The 21,456-nt window shown below is 39.0% G+C and overlaps 1 protein-coding gene across 2 annotated transcripts in view; it reads right to left on the reverse strand.

Moving 5' to 3' along the window:
• btbd11b (BTB (POZ) domain containing 11b) overlaps window positions 1–21,456 on the reverse strand; it is a 43,402-nt gene that overhangs the window by 12,184 nt on the left and 9,762 nt on the right. For both annotated transcript variants that reach the window (XM_077596698.1, XM_077596699.1), the window contains exons 2-4: window positions 8,707–8,847; window positions 5,754–5,958; window positions 942–1,094 (exon numbers count right to left, since the gene is read on the reverse strand). In XM_077596698.1, the coding sequence (XP_077452824.1) occupies window positions 942–1,094; window positions 5,754–5,958; window positions 8,707–8,847 (499 nt within the window). The remainder of the gene's footprint in view (window positions 1–941; window positions 1,095–5,753; window positions 5,959–8,706; window positions 8,848–21,456) is intronic.

Here is a 21,456-nt window from a genome sequence, read left to right on the forward strand (position 1 = left end):
GCCGCATCTCTTTCGTGTATAACAGATATCTACGAGCACTGAACGATTTATTCAGACGAGTTTCGACCAGGAAACGCACAACGCGCATGCGCGGGCAAAAAGAGGGCTTTCTGGGTAATGAAGTATACTCGTGCACACAACACCGCCCAATTTTAGTTATATTAAACACATTTGATTACTATTAAACCACTAGTTATGTGTTACTTTGTTAATAGATGGCGAATTAGAAGAAATAAAACATTTTTTCCAATTCAATATCCTGTTTTTGGTGTTTTTTCAGAGGGTTGGAAAGAATTAATTTGATTTTAGTTCATTTCAATGGGAAACGTCCTCTCGAGTTACAATTTTTTAAATATTTGATTGACTGGCGAAGTAAATAACGGAAGATTCGTAGTACAGTGGTACCTCGACATACGATCTTAATCCGTTCTGGGACTGAGATCGTATGTCGAGGTACCACTGTACTACAAATCTTCCGTTATTTACTACGCCAGTCAATCAAATATTTAAAAAAAAAATTTTTAAATCAAGCACTGTTTTTATCCTGCAATCTACATGGAAAAACAATTCTAATATTTAAAGTGTTTGTTTTAGGCTGCTCAGCATTTTAACTTACCATGATGATTCATTTCAAAACGCAATGTCACCTTCTTAAGAAATTTAGCATTTTGCACATTGTCAAAACGCTCATTTATTTTTAAAGTACGTGCTCACTTCCTTTTCAACAATACATTCTCATCCGTTAGTTAAAACGAAAACGTGATTAATACTTGATTTTCTGCATTTACTATTGAAAAAAAATGATTTGAAAAGCATTAGAAAGTGAAATAATAGAGCTTTAATTTTGTACGTGTCACTGGTAAATGCCACTAAAAAATAAGACTCACAAATTCGAAAAATTCAATCGGTATCCGCTATTAAAACTCTTTTTTTAGGCATACCGTATTTGGCGAGGCTCGCAGTCCACTCCGGGCAGGAGTAGCCGGGCGGCCTGCCGGACGTCGTCGCTGTCCACCGAGAAGCTCCGTCGGTGCTCGGCGTGAACGGCGGCCACGCGCAACCACTCCATCAGAGGGGGCAGGACCATGAACGGCCTGCGGGGGGAGACAGAGGCACGAGATGCGACCACATGCGGTTATATGGGAAAGACGGCGTTGGAGTATTGCGTGACCCCTGCCAAGAGTAGATAATGATATGGAGATGTGCTGATGTGGGAGAATGAAGTATGGCTTGTGCTGACAGAAAGTCTCGTAGATGAAAAGATCTTTCATCGATTGTTGAGGATTTGGCACTTTTCAAACAAAAAGGGGATTTAGCTCTCTATTTTGTGCTGGAATATATCCTTTTGACTAATTCGCTGCCATGAACGGGGTCCGGCGTCCAATCTGATGGACGTCCTCTCGGAATGAACTTATTTCCCAATTCATGATAAAATAACTTACTTCGCACGTAGCAAGATGGTCACCCGGACGCCATGTTGGGAGGGGCGTCGTTGTTATTTTAGTTATTTTGCTGCCACACATCCCGCTACAAACAAATTGGACATGCAGTCATGATGAATTTGTTTCAATTCATGACATAAGACTTTACTTCGGTCCTCCCAAAAGCGGCCTCTGGGCGGCCATGTTGGTAGGGGCAAAGTTGTTATTTTAGTATATCTCATTTAGATATTTTGCTGCCACACCTCCCGCTTCAAACTAATTGGATGTGCAGTCATGAAGAATTTGTTTCAATTCATGACCAAAGACCTTACTTCGGTCCTCCCAAAACCGGCCTCCGGGCGGCCATGTTGGTAGGGGCAACGTTGTTATTTTAGTTATTTTGCTGCCACACCTCCGGCTTCAAACAAATTGGACGTGCACTCATGATTAATTCGTTTCACTTCATGACAAAAGACCTTACTTCGCTCCTCTCAAAACCGGCCTCTGGGCGGCCATGTTGGTAGGGGCAACGTTGTTATTATAATATATCTCTTTTAGTTATTTTGTTGCCACACCTCCCGTTTCAAACAAATTGGACGTGCAGTCATGATGAATTCGTTTCAATTCATGACAAAAGACCTTACTTCGGTCCTCCCAAAAGCGGCCATCAGGCGGCCATGTTGGTAGGGGTGACGTTCCCATCAATATCAATGAATTTGTTATTTCACAAAATCCTTTTTTGTGTTTTTTTGCCATGCCAAACTTCTCTTAATTCACAAGTCAAAAGTCTGGAATACAAGCTGTAGTTTTTTTTTTGTCTCATTTTACAAATTCTTTGGGCGCATTTTGATCTGCGGGGGGAAAAAAATCCTATGTAACAGAAGCCAAACAAACAGATGGAGTGCATCTTCATCACACGGCAGCCTACCGCGTTGTAAGGTGTACTTGTTAGCGGTCGTGCCGAGACAGATGCAGGAAATGACAACCATATGCTTGAACCCGAGCCCGGTGTTTACACAGCGAAGGCTGAGGAGCCGCTTCCTTTTCAAATACCATCGCAAAGGCAACCTCAATCCACTCTCCGTATACGCCAGGACCGCCGCTACAATCCCCCCGTCAAGGGAATCGGACGGAAATATTCTGCGTAGCTTTTCTCGAAATGCGTCCAAAAATATGACTCAACTAAGGGAAGCATTTTTCTAAATAAAAGGACGCAAATAAAACTGAAAGTAGTCGTCTGAAACCTGCACTTAAACACAATTTAAAAAGGATATTTGTAACATTGTGAGCAATTTGTCTGATATTTTTGAAGCAATGAAAGTGGACTTGTACTACAAACATGTGTACTGGCGTGTACTTGCACTACAAACGTGTGTACTGGCGTGTACTTGCACTACAAACGTGTGTACTGGCGTGTACTTGCACTACAAACATGTGTACTGGCGTGTACTTGCACTACAAACATGTGTACTGGCGTGTACTTGTACTACAAACATGTGTACTGGCGTGTACTTGTACTACAAACATGTGTACTGGCGTGTACTTGTACTACAAACGTGTACTGGCGTGTACTTGTACTACAAACATGTGTACTGGCGTGTACTTGTACTACAAACATGTGTACTGGCGTGTACTTGTACTACAAACATGTGTACTGGCGTGTACTTGTACTACAAACATGTGTACTGGCGTGTACTTGTACTACAAACGTGTACTGGCGTGTACTTGTACTACAAACGTGTACTGGCGTGTACTTTTACTACAAACGTGTACTGGTGTGTACTTGTACTACAAACGTGTACTGGTGTGTACTTGTACTACAAACGTGTACTGGTGTGTACTTGTACTACAAACGTGTACTGGTGTGTGCTTGTACTACAAACGTGTACTGGTGTGTGCTTGTACTACAAACGTGTACTGGTGTGTGCTTGTACTACAAACATGTGTACTGGCGTGTACTTGTACTACAAACATGTGTACTGGCGTGTACTTGTACTACAAACATGTGTACTGGCGTGTACTTGTACTACAAACATGTGTACTGGTGTGTACTTTTACTACAAACATGTGTACTGGCGTGTACTTTTACTACATGTACATGTACAAGCATTTACATTCCTTTTCAATTGACAGTGATGTGATCATTTGGCCATAAGGCGACTGCCGTTAGCTGATAGCGTTAGCATTAGCTGTCATCCTCGCATCGTCACCAGGCGCCGTGTTTTCTGTATACTTTTGTAGATAATGAATCACGTAAGGTAGTCTCTAAAGGGCAAAAAAGGGGAAAAGAATCCATTTGACCTCCCAGCGTCCTGCGCCCCCTTCGACCTCGACTCTGTGAGTGTTTGTACAAGGACTTGCTGAGAAAGCAGCGATCAAGGGAATGAAAAAAAAAACAAGGAAAAGATTGCCAGCACTTTACATCATTCTGACATTCTGTTTAAGGACGGATTTAATCGCTGCAAAATGAAAGCAATTACCGCATTTTCTCGCATATTTTTACCGCCTCCGCATATAAGCCGTACCCTTAAAATCATTGAATTTCACAATTTCGCTCGTATAAGATGCCCCTGATGCACAATTTTCACCTCTGTATTCATGTTTTTAATAGGGAGTAAAAATGTGTTACTTTGAAGGGAAAATCTTAAGGAAAATCATCGCACGTGGTATTTCGGAGATACTGTATGAATCGAAAGGATCGTCTGCTGGATTGCACATTATTTGGGTCCTTCCTCCCATCAGCTGTCAGGCTCTTTAACAAAATAAATGGCTGTGTTAAGACCTACCATATGCATGCATGTACATCTATGTGTATGTATGTATATATGTGCTTATATATGTGTATGTATGTATATATGTGCTTATATATGTGTATGTATGTATATGTGTATCTATGTATATATGTGCTTATATATGTGTTTATGTATATATATATGTATATGTATATATGTGTATGTATGTATATATGTGCTTATATACGTGTATGTATATATATATGTGTGTATGTATATATGTGTATGTATATATGTGCTTATATATGTGTATGTATGTATATATATATATGTGTATGTATGTATATATGTGTATGTATGTATATATGTGCTTATATATGTGTATGTATGTATATATGTGCTCATATATGTGTATGTATGTATATATGTGTATGTATGTACATATGTGCTTATATATGTGTATGTATATGTGTATCTATGTATATATGTGCTTATATATGTGTATGTATGTATATATATATGTGTATGTATATATATATGTGTATGTATATATGTGTATGTATGTATATATGTGCTTATATACGTGTATGTATATATATATATGTGTGTGTATGTATATATGTGTTCATATATGTGTATGTATGTATATATATATATATATATATGTGTATGTATATATGTGTATGTATATATGTGCTTATATATGTGTATGTATGTATATATGTGTATGTATATATGTGTATGTATGTATATGTGCTTATATACGTGTATGTATATATATATATGTGTGTGTATGTATATATGTGTATGTATGTATATATGTGCTTATATATGTGTATGTATGTATATATATGTGTATGTATATGTGTATGTATGTATATATGTGCTTATATATGTGTATGTATGTATATATGTGCTTATATATATATATGTACGCTTATTTATTTATATATCTATTTATTTATATATCTATTTATGTATTTATTTATTAACTTACTTATTACCTATCTATTTATGTCTAAAATGCCTTTCCTATTTCTGCATCCTCACCCTCTTGCTACTGTGACAACGAAATTTCCCGAATACGGGATGAATAAAGTTATCCAATCCAATCCAATCATAAGGAAGTTAAATTCAAAAAGGAAGTCACGTGAGCAGTGCAGCCAAGAAGTGTGTCAATTTAACTACCGGTAAAAGGTAAGATAGCAGCGCCCTGAGTGAGCAATGGCAAGCACAAGTTAGTGAATTTTTTCACGTTTTAGGCAAGATATGGTAAAAAAAAATTCTTGAATTTCATTCAATGACATCAAAATAAATGTTGTTTAGCGTTTTATCTGTTTATCTTTTCTCTATTTTGAAAAAAATGACCGTATCGGCCGCATTGTCTTGTGTTATCTTTGTCAAGTCTAATTAGTGCGCATATAAGCCATACCCTCGATTCAGTCAAAAAAAAATTGAGCGACAAATACGGCGTATATGCGAGAAAATACAGTAATGACCAGTGGACATTGGATCGGCTTGACCGTCAAGATATATCGCAAATTGGATAAAAACGTATCATCCATTGCAGCCCTACTTCTGTAGTTTTTGCACATCTTACCTCTCGGTCTTTAATGTAACTTTGGATGGTTCAATGTTGGGGTTCTCCCACTCCATCTGGGGGCAGTGCATGAAGTAACACAGTGTGTAAATGGCCTCAGGGGCCCATTGGACCAGGGCACTCTTCTGGTGGACCGGTGTCCCGTTATTATGATTCATAGTGTACAGCGGTTGAAGGTAATGCATGGCCCGGGACACCATATCACCTGCAACAAAAACACAAAAATGCTTCATTGACATTTTGGTCCTTCTCAATGGAAGGTTGAGGACGACCAAAGTCTGAACAATTTTTTTTTAATCAAGTGGTTAGCACATCGGCCACACAGTTCTCAAACCGAGGGTTCGATTCCAAATCCAGACCTTCCTATGGGGAGTTTGGATGTGCGCCCGGGGCTCGCGTGTGTTTTTTCCGGGTAGTCTGGTTTCCTCTCACATCCAAAACCATCCATGCTAGGCTAATTCTACGCTAAATTGTCCCGAGCTAATGATGGGTTGTTTGTCTCTTATTTATGACCCATTTATTTATGTCAAAAATTTATTTTCCTGTGTCTGTATTCCAGTGGCGGGCCGTCAGGGCCTTCAAGGCCTTCTCTGCTGGCCTAAGAAATATCTGAATCATATATTATATTTTGTCCATCAATACTTATTAAATAATTCCAAATTGTCTGTTAGCTTCCTTTCATTGCTTTTCTGCCTGGTTGCACTGCTTCCAGATGTGTGTTTTCATATTGAAGAATTTAACCAATCACATTTCAGCCATTATTTGTTGCCAGGGTCAGAAATCTGTCTCAAGGCCTTCACAATCAGTTCTGCAGGCTCTGCTGCATTAAACGAGCGTCAATAAGACTGTTGCTTTAACCAATCAGATTTCGAGTTGGCAACACCACAATGCCTTGTCGCAGGGATACGTCATTGCCTTGTCGCAGGCGTAGGGATACGTCATCGCTTTCACCAACTATGATTGGCTAGTGATTAGCCAGAGCTACCAAACTGTATCTGTAGCGAGCTGCACAAGCAAATATATTGTTGTGTTGATTTAAAGTCATTTTCAAGCCGGACTATGCCAGAAATACGACAGGACAGGCTCGACTTTCAGCATTAGCTTCGATGGCGATAGAAAAGAAGGAAGAAAGAAAGGAGGATGGATATTGTGTACAGTGAAAAAGGATTTTGGGTGAGTAAAATATGGCTATATTTCTAAATAATATTTCAATTGTGTGCCCAGTTCTGATATCTGAAAAGCTCTAATGTTTGTATTTAAGCTCCAGTGTTTGTGTTTAATCACTAAATGCTGCTAGGAAGTGGATTTTACCCCATTTTAGTGCAATTTTTGCCGTTTCGCCATTGACGTCCATCGCTGTCTTTTCCCGGGGAAAACACCTCCCTGGCCCGGTAGTAATGTGTCTGAAAAGTTCCAGTATTTGTATTTAATCATTAAATGCTGCTAGGAAGTGGATTTTACCCGTTAAAGGCGCTACGAGAAAATGCACGGACCGCCACTGCTGTATTCTCACCCTCTTGCTACTGTGACACTGAAATTTCCTGAATATGGGATGAATAAAGTTATCCAATCTAATCTAAGATTGTCCGCGTCCTTCTGACCCACCGCAATCACCGCAAACAGAGCGTAATCATCCGCTGATGATTGTTTACATAATGACGCCATCGTGAGTGAGCAGACGAGTTATCGTTTGCATTTTTGATCATCTGCGCCTAAGAAGAATTCTTCTAATGACACAGCGACTCCCGATGATTCATTTTGGCTTCATGAGCACATTGGCACGCAGACGCCAGGGGGGAATAGTGACAAATTTACTGTTGTGGGGGACAGAATTTGGGCACCTTTTAACCTTTTAACCCTGATGACTGCATTTTGAACAAAACTGCCACTGGTTCATAGCAGGCTTAAGTGGTTAGTACCTTGTCTTTTGCCATTAGCTTCAATGCTAACAATATATAATGTGAAATACATGTCTCATCTCTTATCTCATTTTCAGAAATGGGTTTTCTTAATTTGTCTGTCTGAACCTTAGTCTTAAGGGGGTTAATGACTAAAAAACATGAAAATGGCTATTGGTTCATAGCAGGCTAAAGTGGTTAGCACATTGTCTTTCGCCATTAGCCTGAATGCTAACGCTGTACAATGTGTTACATATGTGTTTTCTTAGTATGTAAATCTGAACTTTAGTTATGCGGTCTGTTCGTGACTGGTGAGCATGCAGAAGACGGCTATTGGTTCGTAGCAGGCTAAAGTGGTTAGCACATTGTCTTTCGCCATTAGCCTCAATGCTAACACTGTACAATGTGCAATACACACGTTCATTCATTCATTTTCTGAACCGCGTCATCCTCATTAGGTTTGCGGAGGGGTGGGGGTGCTGGAGCCTATCCCAGCTGACTTCGGGCCAGAATCGGTGGCCAGCCAATCGCAGGGCACGAGGAGACGGACAACCAATCATAGCTACTGGCAATATAAAGTGTCCAATCATACTTTATGGAATGTGGGAGGAAACCAGAGTACCCCAAGAAAACCCACGTAGGCCCGGGGAGAAGATGCAAACTCCACACAGGTGGACCAACCTGGATTTGAACCCAGGAACCCAACGCCGTGAGGCCGACGTGCTAACCACTCAAGCCAATGGGCCGCCCTCAATATACACGTGTTTTCCTAATTTGTATGTCTGAACTTTAGTCCTATGGGGAGTGAATGACCAATAAACATGGAGAAGGCAGCCATTGTTTCAGAGCAGGCTAATGTGGTTCCTACGTTGTCTTTCACCGTTAGCCTCAATGTAGCAATGCTAACGCTGTACAATGTCTCATGTATGTGTGATTTCTTTGTATGTTAATGACCGTGACACATCCGTGTAAGTTACTGGAGTCTCAAAAAAAAAGTTGAAAGGTAGCACCTCTTTTCAAATTGATTTCTGAATAATTGACTTATTTTAACTCACTGAGTTCGGAGATGCTACCCACTCGGGTGGCCAGCAAGCACTGCTCGACGGAGCGCAGTTCCGACGGGCCGTAGGCGTTGCCCTCGCCGTTCTTTCCCGCTCGCTGGTGAAGCGTCAGGCCCTCGGGGAGGCTCAGCACGCCTGAAAGACAAAAGGGAGTGATCGTTACTTAACCGCAAAATGACATGTCAGGGGATGATTTGCTTCCCGTAGATTTAATGTCACTTCACATTCATTTGGGGGCTGGTTAACTTGACCCGCTTGTCGCCATTATCTTTTCGTGGAGTTTATTTGGGGGTGGTTTCTCAACTCACATGTCACTCGGGAAGTCAGGGAGGACAACGTAGTTGTCGTTGTAACAGTTTGGACAAAAACATTCCCATGTATATGCGATCAAATGATAAAATGTCAGGAGGAGAGTGACATCTTGAAAAATAAACTCAATATAAAGCAACCCGACATGAATGTGAATGGCCCAAATCAACAGGAAGTGGCGCACATTGAACAGGAAGAAAATGCACTAGAATTTACACCCAAGAACAACAGGAAGTGACCTGAAAATGCCCACAAAAACTCAATGTCAACAAAAAGTGAAGCAAAATGTCCTCAAATGTACAGGAAGTGACACAATGTTAACAGAAAGACACGCAGAATTTCCCAAAATGAAGTGGAAGTGATGGGATTTCAAAACAAAGTGACCCAAGAAAGCCAAAAATCAATACAAAGTGACTCAAAATGAACAAAAAACGACCCGAAAGGCCCCAAAATCAACAGAAAGTGACAACAAATGACCTGGAAAATGCTCCAGAATTTACAGAAAGTGGCCCTACATAAACAGGAAATGACCTGAAAGGCCCCAAAATAAATAGGTGAGCCAAAATGTAGAGGATGTCACAGAAAATGGCATTGTTTTTCAACTTTTGCAAAGTAACCAAATGACCGACAAGGACAAGACAACGCGTTGCCTATTCGCCATGAATTACAGAGACAATTTTGACAGGAATGTAATTAATTTGTTATTGTTTGGCCGCTTGAGGGTTTGCGTGTTGTCAGCTTTAAGAAATTCAATCGTAAAACCTTTCACGAGCCATAAATGTCACATTAAATGTGACATGGGACAGCTCACTGTCATTTGAGGTTTAACGCCACATGCGTTTTGCTTTTTAACTGTGGCGTTTTAGTGACATTTTTCCAAAAGTGGTTCGCTTCCTGACGACGTTGCTGAAAATTGAAGGGAAGGTTTGTGAGCTGCTGATCGCCAGGCAAAACAGCCTCAAAAGTCCAGAAATTTTGAAATAATGAGAGGATTTTCATACATTCAGAGGTCAAACTTTCCATTTTGGTGATCGTTAATTACGATTTTAATTTATATTATGACATTTTATATTGCTAATAATATGACTTTTCAAATGGTTTAATAGGTTGTTCATTTTCAAATGCACCGTAATTAAAAAGGAAAAAAAATGTTGGAAAATCTTTGATTTCAAATTGAACTATACAGTCGCACCTTTACTTAAGAAATTAATTGTTTCCAAGACTTTTTTCGTAACTTAAAAAATTCGTAAGTAGAGGTGTACTTTATATGTAAACTCTCTAATTCATTCCAAGGTCCTTTAAAATTGTGTCCCAATTTTGTATGAACGATGTGAGGAAACACACAAAAATGAGAGAAAATGATAAGGAAATGATTTATTAATGTTTTAAAATAAATAAATCATATGAAAATGTGCCCTGTGCATATAAAAATAATCGTAACCTGAAATTTTTGTACCAAGAGGCATTCGTAAGTAGAGGTATGACTGTATAATGACTCAAAATGGCCGACAGGCGACAACAAAATTTGCTCAGGGCGTGCTAGTGCTATGTTCATGTAAATTTCTATGCTTGGCATGTTTTAGCAACCTCACAAAAGCGATTTCCTGCGTGGTTCATGAATAAATCTGCAAAATAAAGGCAAAAGGGGAGTATTTAGCGATTTGGCTCTTTAGCGTTGGCACGCTAACCAGGGCAGAAGTGACAGTGAATTGTCCAACGCTCTCAGGCTGGACTGAGGCAAGGTGACTCAGCGGCGCTACAAATGCACGACAGCTAGCGCCCCCGGTGGGTGGAGCGCTTCCATGCTAATCTGCGCGCGTTTGCGCCACGACAAAATGTCAGCGTCCGAACGTCGCCCTCCGTGTGACGCGTTAGCGAGGAGTCTCGATCTGGTTGCGTTGCGTAATATTTGTTTGCTGGTCGCTGCTGGGCGGCCATTCCGGTTCAAAAAGAGATGTTAGCGAAAACACCCGCTGACGGTCTAATCCGTTTTGACTGGGACTCTGTCCCGAAATCATTAAGAAGTGAAATTTACAGGAAGTGGCCTGTATGTGCCCCAAAACTAACAGGAAATGACCCAACATGTACAGGAAGTGACTCAGGAATCCAGAAAGTAACAGAAAGTGAAATTGAGTCAAAAATTCCCTAAACAACAAGAAATAAAAACAGGAATTGTACAGGATTTTACTCCTGAAGTCCACTAAATGTGCAGGAAGTACCAAACATCAACAGGAAGTGACCTGTATGTGCCTCAAAACTAACAGGAAGCTACCCAAAATGTACAGAAAGTTATTTGTGATGCCCCAAACCCATCATAAAAAGACCCAAAATCAATATAGGTAGCCAAAATGAACAGGAAAGGACCCCAAATTAACAGGAAATGACCTGGAAATAACCCAAAATTGACAGGAAATGACGAAAAGTGAATTGGAAGTGCCAACGAATTGCTTAAAATGAACAGAAAGCACCCCAAATTGAGCAAAAGTGACCTGTAAGTCCCCTAAAATGAACCAGGAAAGTCCCCAAATTCATGAACTCATTGCCTGCCATTGACAACAGTCGATGTCCAATTCACCAGCTATTTCTGTAAATATGCGTTAGGTCTTCATTATTAAACGCTGGAAGTCTCAACATCTTTTAATTGGCGTGAAGACCACCATTACATTCCTCATGAGTGCAAACCATTTACAGCATGTCTTTAATTACAGAACGTGAAAGTGGAAATCATGTCATTAATTTGATCCTTGGAAAGAGTCCCAGAAGGACCGTGAAGGAATCAAACAGAATTTATGCATCCATTAACGAGAACGGCGCGTGCTCGCTCTTGTATTTTCACCCATTAATTTGACCGCAAACGGCCATTTAACTCATTCACTCCCAGTAACTTTGGAAGAAAAATGCACGTCTAAGAGTAGTTTTACTGGCGCCATCAGTGACAGTCAATGCACTACAAGTGACCCAAAATGGAAACTAAATGAACAGGAAGTGACCTAGCAACGACACAAAATTGACAAAAATTTACCTAAATAGTGAGGAAGTCACCCAGGAATGCTTAAAATCAATAATAAGTGACCCAACATATATAGGACGTGAGCCTACAATGTCCTAAGACACAGGTGTCAAAGTGGCGGCCCGGGGGGCAAATCTGGCCCGCCGCATCATTTTGTGCGGCCCGAGAAAGTAAATCATGAGTGCCAACTTTCTGTTTTAGGATCAAACTCAAATGAAGATTATAGATGTATATTTATATATTATTATATATGTATGTATATTTCGTGATTTTTCCCTTTTAAATCAATAATTGCAATTTTTTATCCATTTTTTCTTTTGGTGTTTTTTCAAAAAGCATTTTGTAAAATCAAAAAATAAATATATAAAAATATTTTCGGTTTTCCATTTTAATATTGATTTTTTTTTTTTAAATTGTTTCCATTTGAAATAAAAAAACAAATGATTATTAGATGTTTTCCCTTACTAAGGAAAAAAAGTTCAAATAAACAGTTTTATATCCATAAAAAAATGAATATTTAGGGCTTTTGATCCAGTTCTTATAATCCAATTTAAACAAATCTAAATATTATATCTAAAATGGTCCGGCCTACATGCAATCGAGTTGATGTTATTGCGGCCCGCGAACCAACACCCTCTAGTTTGACACCCTAGTCCCAAGACAAAAAGGAAGTGACCTGGGAATAACCCAAAATTGACAGGAAGTGACCCTGGAATGCCCCAAACCAATAGTAAGTGGCACAATGTCAACAAGCTGGAAATAGCTTGAAAATAAACACCAAATGAACCAATATAAACAGGAAGTGATTAAAGAGAGGCCCAAAATAGACAGGAAGTTGACCCTAGAATGCCCCAAACCAATAGTAAGTGGCAAAATATCAACAAGCTGGAAATAGCCCGAAAATCAACACCAAATGAACCGATATCAACAGGAAGTGATGAAAGAGTGGCCCAAAATAGACAGGAAGTGACTCAACATCAACAGTTAGCGAGCTGTAAATGCCCCCAAATTATTTTCAGCAACCATTGCCATTGAAGATAATAGACGTCCAATCAGGATCGCTTCATTGACGTTCCAACCATTTGAAGTGGGAGATCTGGCAGCGAATGATTTACTCGGTTGTTGATTGCCAGTAGGAAACGCAAAAAAAAAAAATGGTGGTGACTGCATACAGACCTATTGGCTTTTGTGGTAGAGAGAGAGAAAAAAAAGAGTGCAATAATAGTGCGAGGCTGCCTCGGGCTCAACGACACGCGGGCGAGGGGGGGAGCTCTGATTGGATAGCATTACGTAATGCTTTTGCCCTTGTTGCGCGCCGCTCACCCGTCATAAGTAAAGTCCGCCTCGGGTGGCTTTAGAGCCTCCTTTGCTCTATTGTGGCATGATCAAGCGCTCGTGCGTGTGGAGACGGCTTTTTTTCCCTTTTTTGGACTCACCGTCACGTCTCGTTTTTTTTACGTTCTTTCCGAAGTCACCCGGAATTAACCGGAAGTGAGCCAAAATGTACAGCAAGTGACCTGGGAACCCGCCAAAATCATTAAAAAGGTGACAGAAAGTGGCCCAAAAATGCATCGGCGTTAACAGGAAGTGAGCCAAAATCACGCAAGTACAAGCAAACTAACGGTTTACAACTCAATTGTGCAGAATCCAAAATAATAGGCCGAGAAAATAGCCCGCAAGAAAATGGCGCTGTGTCATTCCAAAAGGCCTTTTTACACAAAGAGAGAGAGGAAAGTATGATTCATTGTTTTCTGCTGAAGAAAAAAAAACGAAGCCCTTGACGTGAAAAGTGATGACAAACAAAGACAATGTCAAAAAATTCAAACGCCCCAACACACTCATTCACGGATGACTTTCAACAGACGTTTTGGGCTCTATTACATCTTTTTATCTCCACTCCTTGTTTGTCATTGAAGGCCCAAGGCGTCCAATCCATAGTGGCTGGGTCGGGTGGCAGAGTTGATTTGTTAAATAATATCCCTTAGAGCGCATATGACTATTTTTGGTGTTTTATATAAAGACTTTACACTCTATAATATGAATATAAATTATTTTTTATTTCTATACAAATACATACACATGTATACACGCACACATACATATATACATAGACGTACACGTACATTTACATATTTGTAATATACATATACATATATGTACACATATATACATATACATATATATACATGTACACATATGTACACATATGTACACATATATACACATATATACACATATATACACATATATACACATATATACACATATATACACATATATACACACATATACACATATATACATATACACATATACACATATATACATATATACATATATACATATATACATATACACATATATACATATACATAAATACATATATACATATACATAAATACATATATACATATACATAAATACATATATACACACATATACACACATATATATATACACACACATATATATATATATACACATACACACATATATATATACACATATATATACACATATATCTATATATATATACACACACATATATATATATATATGTATATATATATGTGTATATACACATATATACACACATATACACACATAGATACATATATATAGACATATATATACACATATATATATACAGACATACACATACTATACCTATGTACTCAGTACATATGCACATACACATTTACCTATGTACATATATTTCTAGAAACTGTACTGATTTATTACTTATTTATTGATAATGTATTTGTCTGTTTGTTGTTGTTGTTATTTGTGCACTTCGTGGTGAAGCTTCAAATCTCATTATACTTGTATAATGACAATAAAGGCATCCCATTCAATTCAAATACATTATCTATTTACACATGTACATACATTTCTACATATGATGGGGAAAAAAAATCGTAATTTTTATGTTGAGGAGCTCTTTTAAAATCTTCCAAACGCACGCTGGGTTTGACTCAAAACATATGACATAGCGTAAATCCTCCATAGGTATCAACATGACCACAAATAGCTTTTGGCTGAATCACCCTTGGATACACGCCGTCCAAATTTTAAAAACGTTCCAGCCTCTTTCTCTCTAAGCTCCTTTTTTTTCTTCCCTTCGGCGGCATCTCAAACTCTGGCTTTCCCGCGACGGCGCGGTGGGCGGTAAAGCGCGTCAAACCGGGGAAAAACCCCGCGTAATCCGCCACCCAAATATGGCGGCGCCCAGCCGGAGGTCTCGGCGCGTCGCGTGCCTTCCTGCACACGTAGGCCGTCTGTCACCATGACAAAATGTCACGGGAGATATATTATTTCATACATTGTTTGCCCCTATGCGATATCATTGGGGGAGGAAAAAGGAGCAATTCCAAAATAAAAATAAGTAAACAGTGGCCTTGAAAATGCATTTATTGCATATGGCTTATGACAGGCTAATGCTAGGCTTATGCTAGGCTAATCCAACATTTGAGAAAAAATACCGCGTGAATAACGTGAGGTGTAGTCGTATCCACGCGATAAAGGAGCGACTGTTCAAAGAGTTTGCTTGACCCGCTTTTAAAAAAAGCAAAACAAGGATTCTGGCATCTTAGAAAGTCAAAAAAATAAATGACACAGAGTGCTCACAGTGTTAAATTTAACGGAAAGAGAGTCAATATTTGGAAATGGGCGGAGATAGTAAGTCTTTCATTATCAAATGAATGGACAAGTGTTTTGGTCGTTGAATCGTTTAGAGAGATTGTTGATCTAAAAATTGCACACTTTTTTTTCCAGCTTCTTAATACATTGGCTGCCATTGACAGCGTGACACGTCCGTTCTGACTGATTGGAGCGTTTGTAGTTCCAAAAAAAAAGAGAATATTATTATCCTTTTATTTCCTTTTATTTTGTTTGTTAAACAATATTTTAGGTCATTTCCTATTGAATTGTACTTTATGTTAAGGTTTAGGCCATTTCCAGGTCACTTCCTGTTGGATTTTGTTGATTCTGGGTCACTTCTGGTCCATTTGAGATCATTTCCTCTCGTGTTTAAAGATTTTCTAGGTCATTCCATATTGAATAGTCACTTCCTGTTGGATTTGGGCCATGTCCAGGTCACTTCCTGTTGGATTTTGTTGATTTAGGGTGACTTTTGGCCCATTTGAGATCATTTCCTTTTGTTTTCAAAGATTTTCTAGGTGATTCCGTATTGAATAGTCACTTCTTGTTGGTTTTGGGCCATTTCCAGGTCACTTCCTGTTGGAATTTGTCTATTTTGGGTCACTTCTGGCGAATTTGGATCGCCTCTTGTTGAATTTTGCCGATTTGGGGTCCAATTTGATCCTCCTGGCCTTACAACATGCCACTTTATTCTGGTAAAATTTCTTTTTTTTGGTGGGCCCTAATACTCCACATTAAAAGCAACGAAGCGACCGTGGAATGTGATTGCCTCCAACGCTGACAATAACTCAAATCTAATTTCCCCAAACACGCCCAAGCCAAGAATTTGCACCTGCTATTTTATTTTTATGATGGAGGAAGCCAGATAATAATGGTGAGGCGGAGAAAGTCATTTCTGTCCGTTCCTGAAAAGCAGGCCACGTCCCAGCAGCGCTCTGCCAAGTAAGCTTAATGAAATGTTGTCGTCTTGCGCTTTGCTTCTCCGTGTCTTTAATTAATCAGCTTGGCTTCGCTTTGGCCTGGAATTCCTTTCTTCCTTCTTGATTTCTTTCTAATAAACGACACCGCTCGCCGGCGTCGTTACTGATCCGCCGCGAAAATGAGGCCGCCGGGGAGTACAAAGAAAAAAAACCGGGTACTTTTCAAGATGGCCACACCCAAGATGGCCGACCAGCTATGTATGTCGCCGCCCTGCGACGTCTAGCGCAACCAATGAGTGAGATACTGTGACGAAAAAAGGCAAAATAGCAAAAAAATATCCTGATAAATATTTCAAAAATATATCTAAAAGACATGACAGTTATTTAAAATAAAAATATAAAAACGTGTGAAATAAATATCCTAACAAGAAGGTAAAAAAAAAAACAATAACATACATTTGAAAAAAAAAAAGAGTAAAATGGTAATACAAAGATGATAAGCTATTTTAATAAAGCGGAATTGCAAAAAAAATCCAGAAAAATAAAACAAAATATCAAAAAGACGAAACGGAACCATTTTTAATACAAAAAGAAACTGCGACATAAATATCTGCCAAGAAGGTAAAAAAACAATAACACAGAGTTTTAAAAAACTAAAAGAAAAAAACTAAAGTAAAATGGAAATACAAAGATGATAATTTTTTTTATAAAGTGGAATTGCAATATATATATAGATATATATATATATATATATATATATATATATATATATATATATATAAATAATAGAACCATTTTTAATACAAAAAGAAAATAACAAAAGTGATTCATTAAAGTGAAATTGAATTGTAAAAAAACAAAAAATGCGCAAAAAAACAGAAACTATACTGGAAATAAAACCAAAAAAAGAGCGTGAAAAAAATATTAAAAAATAAAATAAAAACACAAGGTGAAAAAAAGGAAAACAATTCTAAAATCTGAAGGAGACGGGTCAAATGAGGACCTTATCAGGGAGCAATAATAACAAACTCGACTAATTTCTCTCCTTTTTCATTATTATTATTTAGCTAATCCCCTCCCAAAAAAAAGGAAAATGGCAACGTGTCGGACGGACAAAGGCCAATTGTGTGGAATTGCTGTCAGAATGCGCAACTCTGCGCTTTTTTTTCCCGCCCGCCCGCCTCGGGCAAATATCAGCCACCATCAGCAATGACAAAAACCCGCCGCCGTCAATACAAATCCCCACAAAAGAAAGCCGTGAAAACAATTTGCTTTGCCGCAATCAGACACCGACCCGATTCCGGCTGAATAAGCAGAACCAATCGTCAAGCAAAGCTGCTTATTAAGCTTCTAATTGCATTTTCACCCAGCTTTTAACAGCCCCCCCAAAATTCGACCAACTCATCAAGCGTCATTTCGTAAAGACTGGAAGCCTTAAATTGTCCGGAGATTCGGCAACAAACGGATGGCGACGAAAACGGCACCGAGCCAGGCACGGAATGGCCGCAAAATTGAGTCGGGGTCAAAGGTCGAGTCCAAATAGGACTTTGTTGTTTTATTTGTCACAACAAAGAAGCAAATTACACCTGCCGGATACAAATAATAATAATAAAACGCTGGTTTTTGGTCATCGGAAAGAGAATTGCGTCATTTTGACCTTTGACCTTTTGCGAAAACTGTTAATATAATAGCTAATTATTATTATTATTTCTTCTATACATATAAAAACAGCATACTAGGCTGTCATTGGTTAAAGAGAGGAAAAGTTTTAGTCGCAAGCTACCCTACATTAGCATAAATAGATAAATAGATAGATACATCAATATTTTTGGCAGATCCTCCAAATAAGGTGACTCTTATTCCTCATTTAGTTTTCAATTCTCTCTTTTTTTTCCACCCAATTCTGCTCCTCCAAGCCAAAGTTGACACAAAAAGGCGTTGTTCAAAAAAAGCAAACATCATTTCAACACCTGCCTTGTTCACCACGTCTTGGAGTCCAACCCGAGGAAATAAAAAAACGGAGAAAAAAAAGACCAGTGATCCAGCCCCCCCCCCCCCCCCCCCCCCCTACCTTATGAAAGAAGCATTTTCCACCCGTGAGCGAGTGCACGCCAACCAAACACATGGACGGCGTCACACTGCGACAGCGTACCTTGTTTTTCAATCTGATTTCTACCCCCAAAAATTCGAACAAAATCATGGGAATATATTAGCGATGCCTCAGATCCAATCATGTGATTGGATATCGGGCCCAATCACATCATTTTAAGATAATTGGAAATAGGTTACAAAAAAAACATTTTTAAAAAATCAGTCTTAAAATGAAGTATTAACTCATTGGCAGACATTGACAGTGATTGACGTCCAATTTGGGGCGAGCATAATATGCAGTCATTTAGCTTTTAAAAAAATATATATCTATATATGGCTATCCAAGATATCCTTGAGCACAGGTGTCAAAGTGGCGGCCTGGGGGCCAAATCTGGCACGCTGCCTCATTTTGTGTGGCCGGAAAAGTATATCATGAGTGCCGACTTTCTGTTTTAGGATCAAATTAAAATGAAGAGTATAGATGTATATTAAATTTCCTGATTTTCCCCCTTTTAAATCAATAATTGTAATTTTTTAATCCATTTTTTCTGTGTTTTTAGTTCAAAAATCATTTTGTAAAATCTAAAAATATATAAAAAAAATCTAAAATAAACATTGTTTGAGATCTATAAAAAAACTGAATATTCAGGGCTTTTAATCCAGTTCTTTTAATCCATTTATTTTAAAAAAATCTAAATATTACATCTAAAATGGCTTGGCCCAGTTGAAATGGCGTTGACGTTAATGCAGCCCGCGAACCAACCCAAGTTTGACACCCCTGTACGAGAGCCAATTTTGTGATTGGAGAAAAAGATTGTTTGTTCTTTTTAAGTAGGGACTCATTGGCTGCCATCATTGACAGCGATAGATGTCCAATCCATTTTGACTGAAACCCATTCATTCCATGTAATATATTACAATAGAAATGTAAATTCCATAGTATTTAACGAGAGGAGATGGTTGTTTTGGACCGCTCACTCACTCGCACACTCTCGCACTGGCTGTTTTTTTCCCGTTTGAGATTCTGGCAGCATTTTTCTCTGCCGCTTTTGGATGCGCGCAGGCATGTGTTAGTCATAAAAATGGTCACGGAGCCGTATAGCGCACACCTCCCGGTGTTGTAATGTGTACCACATGCTAGCTGCAGACCGGGGTTTGCGCAAACTCACTCGGCTGGAGCGCCACTATTTCAACACAAATGTTGGAGCGCGCTTTTTGCGAGCAAGGGCTTCCTTTCTCATTTCTCAACAACAAGAATCCATCCCAAATGTAACAGAAGTGACCCAAATTCCAAGAAAATGAGCCTAAAATCCTTGCCTTCCATGCAAGACAGTCCTGTCTGATTCAACAAACAACAGGAAGTGACCCGAAAAAGCCCCAACATCGACAGGAAGTAAGCCACAAATCCACAAAAATGGATCCAATATGAAAAGGAAGTGACCTTTTAGCACCATCAAATTATAGCTTTGCTAGCAAGAAAGTCCTGTCTTATTCAACAACACCATATCAACAGGAAGTGACCCGAGAAAGCCCCATTATTGACAGGAAGTGAGCCAGAAATGGCCAAAATTAAACAAAAATGGATGCAAAATGAAAAGGAGGCGACCTTTTAGCACCGTAAAATTATAGCTTTGCTAGCAAGACAGTACTGTCTGATTCAACAACCCCGTACCAAGAGGAAGTGACCTAATATCGACAGGAAGTGAGCCACAAATGCCCAAAAATCAACAAAAAACAATCCCAAATATAAAAGACATGACCCAAAATACAAAGGAAGTGATCTTAAAATCATAGCCTTATTTATTTAGTCTCTATCTGAAAAAACAGTTTTGCTAACATTTACTAACTATTTAGCAATTTTTTCCCTCTCACTATTAATACTTGAACGTATGTTTGTTCTTTATTTCCACTCAAATAAAAAATGGCTCTACCAATAATGCAACATATTTTTCCTCCCTCTTTATCACTTGGCTGGTGCGACTTATATTCCGAAAAATACGGTAAATATTCATTCCTAATAATTTAGTGTTCCCCAATGCATTTGGATGTCAATTTGTTGAATGTAAATTCAGGCATGAACTCCAGGATTCCAAAAATAGAAACAATAGATGACTTTTGATCACCACGGCAGCCATTTTGAGAAATCCCTTCACCACCTGAGCTCACCCGCATTGTACTTCTTGAACGACATAAGCGCCTTTGCTTTGGCTAATTCCCCCGTCCGTCCGTCCGCTCTTTTTAATCGGCCACCCAATTGAACGAGGAAGGAAGAAAGAAAACAATTGCCGGTCGGCCAGTTGAAAAGAAGCGCAAATCTGCTAGCGCCCGTGATTCTTTTCCACCGGAGCGCAATCTCATTAACTCCGCCGACACTTTTCACGGCACCGACCTTCAAGCTTGTCGGCGCGTGTGTTTCTACTGGCGTGTAAACCAAAGCCGGGACTTAAAAAGAATAGAAAATGTCATTTTCGGGGGAGTAAAAGTATACTAAAAACTGCAGTATTGGGTGTCGGGACTAGTATTGGATACCAAAACAATAGTAGTAGTGCCACAGTAACAATACATGTGGCGCTTCATTTTAAAGGGCTAGCATGACACACAGCATAGCATATAGCTTGCATGCTAGCGTATGTTTTAAAGGGGCTAGCATGGCACACAGCATAGCATATAGCATGCATGTTAGCGTATATTTTGAAAGGCCAACAGGAGCAAAACTGAGTTTGTTTTTCTTTTATTGACGTAATGTATATTTGC

This window comes from Stigmatopora argus, chromosome 3 (genome assembly GCF_051989625.1).
Source record: "Stigmatopora argus isolate UIUO_Sarg chromosome 3, RoL_Sarg_1.0, whole genome shotgun sequence".
NCBI lineage: Eukaryota > Metazoa > Chordata > Actinopteri > Syngnathiformes > Syngnathidae > Stigmatopora > Stigmatopora argus.